The sequence below is a fragment of the Mytilus trossulus genome, chromosome 11 (assembly GCF_036588685.1).
Source record: "Mytilus trossulus isolate FHL-02 chromosome 11, PNRI_Mtr1.1.1.hap1, whole genome shotgun sequence".
Lineage (NCBI taxonomy): Eukaryota > Metazoa > Mollusca > Bivalvia > Mytilida > Mytilidae > Mytilus > Mytilus trossulus.
The window spans coordinates 51,284,352-51,295,923 of NC_086383.1; the positions used below are offsets into that span (position 1 = coordinate 51,284,352).

At 33.6% G+C, this 11,572-nt stretch overlaps 1 protein-coding gene across 1 annotated transcript; it reads right to left on the reverse strand.

Moving 5' to 3' along the window:
• Positions 1 to 3,247: 3,247 nt before the first annotated feature.
• On the reverse strand, positions 3,248 to 8,954 carry LOC134690142 (uncharacterized). Its single transcript, XM_063550119.1, has 2 exons — positions 8,761 to 8,954; positions 3,248 to 3,483 (listed from the first exon to the last, which is right to left on the reverse strand). Exons 1-2 carry the CDS (start codon positions 8,939 to 8,941, stop codon positions 3,248 to 3,250), a joined length of 417 nt encoding a protein of 138 aa, XP_063406189.1. The 5' UTR covers positions 8,942 to 8,954.
• Between the last annotated feature and the right edge of the window lie 2,618 nt (positions 8,955 to 11,572).

Here is an 11,572-nt window from a genome sequence, read left to right on the forward strand (position 1 = left end):
TTCCAAACATTTAGGTTTCAGACAATTATAGTTCCAAACCGTCTGACCAGTTTCATACATTTAGGTTCCAAACCAGTTTTATACATTTATGTTTCAAACCAGATCTATACATTCAGACTATAGTTTCAAACAGTTGGTTTAAACAGTATCGGACAGAAAGGGTTTTAAACAGTGTTTTAATTCAACAAGTTCGGGTTAGGTTGATAGGTTTTGAAATTTGTTTTATGTAGTAAAGTATTTGTTTCATATTTGATAGTGATAGTGTAAACTTTTTATTGACTTTAGAACATTTAAAATGCTTTTCAAATCCAGAAAACTGGTACGAACCCGAGGATAAAAATATCTAAACGTCCCCGCCCGGTTACACGTTACAGTATTAACTAACAGACATATTTCTCTGGAATTAGTGATTCCTTTAAATATTTTTAATTCCCTGCTTGTGAAAACTTACTGTGAATTTAAAATAGCGAGAATAAAACTTGAGAACCACAACACATAAATTATTTTCTGTGCACTATGATATATAGATGCATATTTGATTTGTTTGGTACAGGGTCAATGAACATAGTCGTAGGGGAACATGTCAACGGTTATAAATGAGGGTTTGAATGCTTATAATGGGATTATCAAATATTTATTATTTAATCATTGTCGCCCACAATTTGATTTTCCTTTATTTTATAATTTAGCACCATTTTAAATCCATATTCTTAAAATTCAAATTAATTTCAGGGCCGATTTTTCTGTTTTCTTAAAACCACACCCAGGCCCTCATATACTAGAAATTATTCTGACACAAAATTAAATAATTTACCTAATTCAATGGTATAGTGATTCGATCGGGTGACTCGTGAGTTGGATCATCATCTATTCTACTCACTGTTTTCGCTTGCAATGGGGTACGACTAAATAAATCTGCTGGTCGATTTCTTTTTACTCTTACAAACTTGAATAACAGATCTAGAAAACTACCGTAAAGGGTTTTTTTCCAAGAAGAGGAGAGAAAATTAATTCAAATGTTCCCATAAGTTTTGAATAATTCGTAAAGGGTATGAATCCATTACCGCGCCAACAAGACATAACAAGTTGCTATATTATGTTTAGTAGCCAGTTTGCTGCAATAATCATTTAAAAGAAAATAAAGTGAAGGAAATTTTAGTTTTTTGTATTGTTTTTTACCAAGGCAACTGCCGCCTCGGATGCCTCAACGTAAGCTACACCCCTGTTAACTTTATTTTCAAAGCAATATTCGTATTGGAGAGAGTAACATTCAGCTATCTATATATACTTTCACACATTGCTTAGTGCATGGTTATATGTCTTCCTAGTGTTATCCTTTCATATTAAATAATAAAAACTGACAAGAGGCCAGGGTTGAAGATGTTGTTCTCGAGGTAACGATTGCTCTATCCCTATATCAGTCATATGTTACATATGAAATGCTGTATGTGTATATTAGGCGAACTTGTTGAGGAATGAACCAAAATTAGAAGAAAGATGTAGAACCATGCTATACAGATGCTCGAGCGATTTTATATGGTCTCTTTGAAAATTCACAAGGGCAGGGATTTGAATCAATTTTTGGTGGTACATTTTATTATTTAATAATATATGGACGGACTAATGACATAAAATTTAAGAAAATGTTACAATACAAAATCGTTAATATAATATTCATCAAGCATGAAGTCGATGTCTTTGAGAGCTTCCACAGCAAGCGGATGTACGCACACAAGTCCACGGAATAATGATTGCTCCCGAGGAAGTATCTTCCTTGCCCAGACGGGATGAATCACAATTTTGAGCGGAGCTTCCGGTTTCATTAATTCTTGTCCAATGTTAATTTTCTTGCGTATGTCTCTTTTTATTTGTTTTTGTTTTTCGCTTTCACAAATGGAATGAACTTGTAGCAAGGGTACATATAATTGTGTAAACGCTTCTGTGAACGTGGTTCGTAACTTCCCTAACATGTCTATGAACTGGTCAATAATTTTAGTGTTTTTGACACGTGATGTTCCTTTGGCCATTTTGTAATTTGTTTCGAACTCTCGTATAGTTTTTAATTCGAGTACACCTTGTGGTAGTATCTGTTTCATGGTAAGAGCAAATTCTCCTAACGATAATTCTATGTCTTCTTCAGTATCCTTCAGGGATTGCACATTATTGGTGAAACTTTTTTGTTGTTCTGTCAATCTAAGCACCATTTTCTTGTCTACTTCTGGAAATTCAATAGTACAGATTTATATGCATGTTTTGATATTGTTTCTTAAAATATTGATTCAACTATGTACGCTAAATCTTGCTGACAAAAGAAATACATGAATTTGGATTGTTCACACGAAAAGTATACACGGCCTAACTAGCATACGCATCAAATCGTATATGATAGTATCCCTTCACAACAAAGTAATCATTTATCTTGACCCTTAATTTTCCCAGTGTGACCTTGTGGTTAATTTTGGTATGTTTTTCGCTACTGGAATACAATTACAATACTATTGTACCACCTTTGGTCAAAATAGGAATAATTCTACAATATGGAAACGATCCGTCAAGCAGTGTGTTTCAAATTAATAAAAACAAGGACTATTTGTCGTTCCAATGGAGGGACCGTGATTAGGGTCTCATTGGGGTCTAAGCGTGACGCGGGATTGCCGATTTTTTGTAAGCTTGACACGTGAAAGTCAAATTATTGTGCCGTGAAAACGGGAAATGAAGTCTAGCGGGACACGGGAAATTACAAAAAATGAAAATTGCTTACGTACATAGTGTAAGCGGGATACGGGAATCTGACAATACAGTAAGCAGGATCCGGGAATCTGACAATACAGTAAGCAGGATCCGGGATCAGAACCCCCCAATGAGACCCCCCTTGATAGGCAACATGAAACGGACATTATGATACGATTACAGTTATTTATAGAGTGCAATAATAATCTTTTGCATTAACAACAACTCTTGTCATGGGGAACGTATGAACTATTTATCCTCTGTTTTAATATATTATCAAACGGATCTTTAAAACGTACAATAACAATAACTCTTTGTCATGGGGAACGTATGAACTATTTATCATCTGTTTTAATATATTATCAAACGGATCTTTAAAAAGTGCAATAACCATAACTCTTGGCATGGGAAATTCAAGAATTATGTATCATCTGTAATAATATATTTTTCAACGGAATCTTTAATCGTGGTATTCCATATCCCTACCACGACATTAGGTCAAAGTTAGATAATTATCTCAAGTTTTTATTTCCAGTCTTTTCATTTTTCTACTCAACACTTCGTTTGTACAATTGTTGTAATCGGATTCCAAGATTTTAGATCGGAGTACTATCTTGGTTGTTTTAAGCTTCTTTAATACAGTGCTATTGACGATAACGTCCTGGAAAGTCATACTCAGTTTTCCTCTCTGGTACAGATCCCACAGTGAGTCTAATGCTCCTGTGTCATCAAATCCTACAGCTAAAACTATCCCTGAAATTGTAAAAAGTTAATAATAAAATGTTTGTTATTTTTCTGATTGTTGTCTAATGAACTATATGCGGTATGGGCTTTGCTCATTGTTGAAGGCCGTACGGTGACCTATAATTGTTAATGTTTGTGTCATTTTGGTCTTTTGTGGATAGTTGTCTCATTGGCAATCATACCACATCTTCTTTTGTATACTATAACGTCAAATCCTACAGCTAAAACTATTCCTGAAATTGTAAGACATTGATACTAAATTATTTTTTAACTTGCTGGTTGTAGATTTTAGTTTGCGTTTAAAAATACCATTGAAGTTTTGATAATGATTCAGAAATGTTTGTTAACTTGTTTTAAGAATATCTCAAAGTGAGTCTAATTACAGGGGCGGATCCAGCCATTTTAAAAGAAGGGTTTCCAATTCAGGATAAAGAAGAAGTCCAACCACATGTCCCCATTCAAATGCATTGATCGTCAAAAAAAGGGGGTTTCCAACCCCCGGACCCCTGGATCCGCCACTGTGATGATCCTTTATCCTCAAATCCTACAGCTATAACTATTCCTGAAATTGTAAGAAATTGATAATAAATTGTTTTTCAACTTGCTGGCTGTAGATTTTAGTTTGCGTTTAAAAGTACCATTGAAATGTTATTCCATAAAAGCCACGTGACTTCATGTTCTACGTGTTACCACTCATTATAACATGTTTTAATTTGTCATCGATCGACAGATTTTCTAGCAAACCACGTCACACATAGCCGTCGCTAGATCGCCTGTCTAACATTTACGCAGGAGAATGAAAACTATGTAAAACTTATAAGGCACTATAGCTACGACTACCAGCCAAAAAAAACAATAAACAAGAATGTGTCCCTAGTGCCCATACCCCCCCCCCCTCCCAAACCACCACCACCACCACCATCACCACCACCATCATAGTATGCGTGAAAATTAAAATCACAAAAATACTGAACTCCAAGGAAAATTCAAAAAGGAAAGTCCCCCATCGAATGGTAAAATCAAAAGTTCAAACACATCAAACGAATGGATAACAACTGTCATATTCCTGACTTGGTACAGGCATTTTCTTATGCAGAAAATGATGGATTGAACCTGGTTTTATAGCTAGCTAAACCTCTCACTTGTATGACAGTCGCATTAAGTTCCATTATATTGCCACCGATGAGTAAACAAAACAAACAGATACAATAGGTAAAAATGTCAAAAATAGGGGTACAGCAGTCAACATTGTGTTATCATCTTAATCACTATAAAACAACAAAATTAATGTTGAATTGTTTTTAAAAAGTGTTAAAACGGTAACAAGTCCCAAGCTGCATTATATCCTACGTATTTTTTCTAATTATCGTTTAAATGATTAAAGACAAACGATATCCACGTTAGCTGGTACAAGCAATCAAAACAAAAACAGGAAGTATTCTGAAGGTTGTTTTACAATTATTTCTAAATAAGAATTAATCTAGTATTCTATAATTTCAATCAAATCTTTTCTTTTGTTTTTCAATCTCTGATAGAGTATATAGATTTGATACTGTTTGATGGCAGTAAAATCGACAATTTAGCTCCGTTTATTTGGGTCTGTTTAATGGCGGTAAAATCGACAATTTAGCTCTGTTTATTTGGGTCTGTTTAATGGCGGTAAAATCGACAATTTAGCTCTGTTTATTTGGGTCTGTTTAATGGCGGTAAAATCGACAATTTATCTCTGTTTATTTGGGTGTTATGTCACTAATGAAGTGATTTGATTCTAATATTGATAATTATTTAGTTTTAATTGTCATCAGAAATCGAGGGAGGGCCTTTGAAAGGGTTATAAAAAGAAGAAATTAAATTATTTTCCCATTTAATGTCTTCGATTGATGGCTGTTTTGCTAACGAATGTCTCTGTATTGACTTTCTATGAAGTGACTTTAATTAGCAGAACAAATATTGAATATGCATCATTAAATGGGATTGCTCAGAATTCTTAAGGCTTGGTTTACGATCTTACAGTAAAAATAAAATATTGAAATGCTGTCTCTCTTGTTATCGTAGAAGTAATGGCCACACGTTCATCTCCCAAACATTTTCCCATTGTCATTTTATCACAATATTGGTAAAAACTTCTGACATTAAAAAAAAGAAAGATTGGTGCTCTTCAACTTCGATATCGTAGTTTATTTGGCACCTTTTTTGCATTTATGATTCGAGTGTCATTGATGAGTCTTCTGAAGACGAAACAAATTTTAATCCTGATATCTGTGATCAAGTTTATTTGCATAATTTTTCACGTGGTGCACCAAATCATTAGACGTTACTTCACTGCATTCGTTTAAGGGCATTGTTTTCAATCTCATCATATTCTAATAATTTAATTTTGGATGTAACGCGTCTTCTGATTGGCTGACGTCGTTTTGTTTATCAGCTTATAGACATAATTTTGTCATGTGACCGAGACTTCATCAATGTTTTTTCATGATTTACTCCGGTTTAAAATGGAATTGAGAATTAAATTATAAGAAATTACTGTAATATGTTTTCTACCTATTCGAAAAAACATTAAAAAAAACAAGAATAATTCAGTCACTCCCAACAATCTACAATGTATCTCTTTTACTTGCGAGACTTCACTGAAGAGAAGCAAAATATAACGACTGGATTATTCGGGTTAAAATCCAGCATCATAAAACACATCAATAAAGACCAATCAAACAGTCCCTTTACTACCCTCAGTTTCCCAAGTACCATTCAAACAGTCCCTTTACTACCCTCAGTTTCCCAAGTACCATCCAAACAGTCCCTTTACTACCCTCAGTTTCCCAAGTATCCGTTTGTTACAGTCCCTTTACTACCCTCAGTTTCCCAAGTATCCGTTTGTTGCCGTTATAATATGTTTTGATGGATCACTTTAATATCTGATAAAATCAGTTATATGTTGAATTCCATTTTATAATGGCGCTAATCGTGTCGATTTCACATAGATTTTTGACATTCTAGATAACATTGACAAATATGGTTCACACGAAATCTGATTTTATTTCTGATGGTTTTAGAGATATTTGTTTGTTCATGACAAACGACCTAATTAAAAGTTAAATCGATCATATATTTTTTTTCTACAGTTATAGAGTACTGTTCAATTAATTGCAGGTTGCATTTACAATTCGCACTTGCAAAAGCTTTGAACAACTACAAAACAATTCAACGAGTACATTTTTTGAATTGTAACAGTAGTATCTTTACCACTAAAGGAAAGAGATTTCTCTGAAACCATACACTGCACTTCCTAAATTTTCCTTTTGAAACAATCTTTTTTCCAAAGAAAACGTCAATTTTAGAGAAAATATATAAATTCGGAGTCCCATATCGATCCGTGTTTTATACGCTTTCGCACATGCTCAGTCGACGTAATGCCCTCGAATTTCAAGAAGCTCTTTAAGGGGGCTCCTGGGAATAAATGATTTTTTTTTCTAATATAGGATTTCGCTATATTTTTTCATAAATGAACTTTATCTAATACTTAAAAGAAAAATGAAATAAAAAAATGGGGTCACCGTTCATTTAAGCTAAAATCTGCCTCTGGAAGAAGCATACATTTTTGTAAATGTCCTTTTTTTCTGTTGAACTAATAGGAGAAAAACAGGAAATATCGAAATAAGAAAATAACCTAATATAAGAAATTGCTTATATTTTACAATTATTTAGTTTATGTACAGCTTATTTGAAAACAATAATAAAAAATGTAGGTCACCGATGAGTTATAAAAGATATTTCAAATTTAAGGCCAAAAAATGGCATTTTTGCACCAAAGGGAGATAATTTGGAGCGTTTTCAATTTTTAAAGTCATCTGGGGCCAAACCAAATCATTTTTTGGGGTTGTTTTTTGTACCATATCATAAAGTAACAACTAATAGTGTAATAAATAAAATTTGTAATGAAAAAAAAAAGGTTTAATTTTTTGCAAAAATTTTTGTACCCACGAGCCACCTTAATAGTCCACACTTGCCCAATTGAAATGCGATTTCGCGGGAATCTTCAAGTTAACAAAAAAATATTTAAAACATTATTTATTCATGAGATGAAAAAAAGTATATTTATGTGTAATTTTTTTCTGACTATAACGTCGATGTTATTGTATGTATGTATAAACAGTTATTCTATCGCACTGCTATAGTCCCACTTGAAGGAATATATTACAGCTGATTGCATTGAGTGTGTAGATAAAGATATTATTGTTGGAAAGCTTGCTTGCAAGCTGAACCGGGAAGTCATTATTATGTTTATTATGTTAGGTAAACTTTTCTCCTTTAAGAGTATACTATAGACAAACAGATAACCAATCTGTCTAACTGTAGGACTAGGATACTTCGAAAGGAGGGTAGTATACCTTACATAATGATGACTTCATGGTTCAGCTAGCAAGAAAGCTGACAAAAGAGCATACATTTACCTACACTCCCAATGCAATGGGCTTTAAAATAAAGTTTTACTTTCCTTTTGGTTGATGTTTTGAACTATATATTTACTTATTTTTCCTAAAAGCATATTAAATAATTGGCCCTCTTGTGAATGTCAACAGTTGAAAGTTATGTTGGAATTAACTGTTTAAACCTTTTCCAACTCTCTCGCAACCATTTTTCTTATGTAAATTTAAAGGCAAGGTGGTGTTATGTCTAACTCGACAAATGAACATATTGTGAATTTATAAATGTCATGAGTCCGTTGCCATTTGTGGATTTTTCTCCTTCAGGAACGCCGCCATGTGTAGGATTGGTATGTCTACGTACGTAATGATTGATTGAACGATGAATAGATATCCATACTGTAATATTAGCTGTCCGAGATGAAGGTTGGGAACATTTGGACAGCCACGGTAAAACGAGGGTATACTGGATAGGGACAGAAATTTAGCCTAGCCAAATACGGACTTACCAAAGAGTTTTTGTAAGGGTTACTAATGTGCAAAGAGAGTGGCACTCTCTTTTACGCCAGGCATTTGATCTATTGTCCCCATTCTGACCAGATGTGGCTGTGATTTGGACATTCCACACAGACAAACGTTATGGCGAGGGTTTTACTGCCGGTCATAGGGAGACCAATGGTTACAATATTTCTATTCCCCAATTACTTTTATTTTGTGGGAGACTTACGTCAAGAGCTACATTACAAAAAGACTATTATCTTTTCGATCTTTATTTTTATATATATGTCAATTATGTGCAAGATACCAACATGTAGTACTAGTCTTAATGTGGCTTCTTATAGTTTACAAAATGAATAATTACCCCTTGAAAAGCGTTCAATATAAGCTCCATGAAGAGCGCCCTTCTTTTCCAGGTCTTCTCTTAGTTTGACGATGTCGGCCGACGATAAGTGGTCGAATAACTTGTCTGTCAAATCCATGTAATAAAATCTTTCTGATCCATAAGACTTGGAATTTTCTGCTTTGGCATCGTAAATGATCATGTATATTCCGACTTCACCTGGAAAATAAAATTGAGAATGAAAATGGGGAATGTGTCAAAGACAACAACCCGACCAACGTGCAGATAACAACCGAAGACCATCAATGAGTCTTCAACGCAGCGAGAAAATCATGGCTTATTCTTGATTTTAAAGTAATCATGCCTTCCGTTTTAGTTAATTGGTTTTGAAAATGAAAAGTTTTGCTCTCAGCAGCCTGTAAAGATGTTTTTTGCATAGGTATGATGATAAAAAAAAGAAAATTATAACAGCAATCACTAACGAAATGTAAAAACCGAAGAAAGTCAATATGTTTTTGTAAATTTTTAAGTCGATTAGAAATAGAATGTGTCAATTTAAAATTTTATCAACCAGGATAAATCTATATTATTCATTTTGCCACAAAATAAATAGCATATACATCAAATATCGAGTTACAAGATGACACATCTTAGAACATTAAAATAAAGTTGAAATTTAAAAATGACTGACAATTTATTAACTGAAAGATCTCAGTCAGATTTTTAAACTTGGCGATTGTATCGGTTTGAAACCCCCAAATAAAAATGTTAATTAAGTTTATATTTTGATGTATTACATTGTACTCTCTGTATTACAAATTGTCTTTTCTATAGCCACATCTTGTGTCAACTTGTTTTCTACTTAAAAGTAATTTTTATTTAACGGTTTTAAAAGTAAGCAATTAACCTATAGATAACCCTTTATTATAGGTTTTGTAATTACAGTAAAACCTGACTAAACCAAAACCTGTATAAACCGAAAACCTGTATAAATACCAACATGTTCGTAAGCACCGTCATATTAAATAACTGTGCGTTGTGAACTTGATAAAACCGAAGATCGGCCAAAACCGAACAAAATCCCGAAGAGGTTCGGTTTAAACAGGTTTCACTGTAGTTAAGATTGAAGAATAAGAAACCGAACAAAATCCCGAAGAGGTTCGGTTTAAACAGGTTTCACTGTAGTTAAGATTGAAGAATAAGAAACCGACACACCCCTATACCTGTACCTCTGGGTTTTAGATATATCTGTCATTGCAATAAATAATTTCAATATAAAAGGATTATAAAGTCATGCCACATTTGTAATGTCTTCAGAACATAATGCTATACTTGTATCGGTTGATTAATTGGTTGTTACTTATTTAACGTCAAATGGCAAATATTTCAAGTACATCCAGGAGGGTGTGGATTGGCTATTACCGAATTGAGAATAATGAGGTGCTAAAATATAAAGAATAGAGAATACTGAGGTGTTCAGATATAAAGAATAGAGAATACTGAGGTGTTCAGATATAAATAATAGAGAATACTGGGGTGTTCAGATATAAATAATAGAGAATACTGAGGTGTTCAGATATAAAGAATAGAGAATACTGGGGTGTTCAGATATAAAGAATAGAGAATACTGAGGTGTTCAGATATAAAGAATAGAGAATACTGGGGTGTTCAGATATAAAGAATAGAGAATACTGGTGTGTTCAGATATAAAGAATAGAGAATACTGGGGTGTTCAGATATAAAGAATTATAGAGAATACTGGGGTGTTCAGATATAAAGAATAGAGAATACTGGGGTGTTCAGATATAAAGAATAGAGAATACTGGGGTGTTCAGATATAAAGAATAGAGAATACTGGTGTGTTCAGATATAAAGAATAGAGAATACTGGTGTGTTCAGATATAAAGAATAGAGAATACTGGGGTGTTCAGATATAAAGAATAGAGAATACTGGGGTGTTCAGATATAAAGAAAAGAGAATCATGAGGTGCTAATATATAAAGAATAGAGAATAATGGAAGGCCACACTTTTCCATGCCCTCATTCTGTCCGAGCACAAATGATTAAAGTAATGCAAGGACTGACCGTCTGACATAATGATATGCGGGATAAGGACAGACATTGTGTCTTGCAAAGGCTACGGGCGTGGTTATATATAAGTTTATTCGTTCAGTGTATGTTCATTTAAGTTAATATGATTTTTGATTGAGTTAAACCATTCCAGTAGATATTTTATAGTGTGCCTTTCTATGTTGTGAAAAACTTGTGATGTTACACTATAATTGTTTCAGGGATGGTGAAGGTTGGTATCTATCATAACGTGTAAACCCGAACAATCTGCAATTGTTTGCAGGAACCTGATGATCAGTGGTTGTCGTTTGTTGATGTGGTTCATAAGTGTTTCTCGTTTCTCGTTTTTTATATATAGATGGGACCGTTGGTGTTCCCGTTTGAATGTTTTGCACTAGTCCTGTATAGTGTGCTGTTCGGTTTCAGCCAATGTTCCGTGTTGAAGACCGTACTTTGATCTTTAATGTTTTACTTTTATAACTTGTGACTTGAAAGGAGATTCGTCTCATTGGCACTTATACCACAATTTCCTATATACCTATATATATAATATACTGAGCCCTTTCAAACTTTTTAGGTTGTAATATTTTAATGAAATTATTTTCTTCCTTTTTTATATATACATATATATATATAAACATGACGAAACAAATAACAAAAATACATCAGCATACGACATACATCAACAAGACAGAAACCTGACGACACAAATAACAAAAATACATCAGCATACCGCAAACATCAACCACACAGAAACATGACG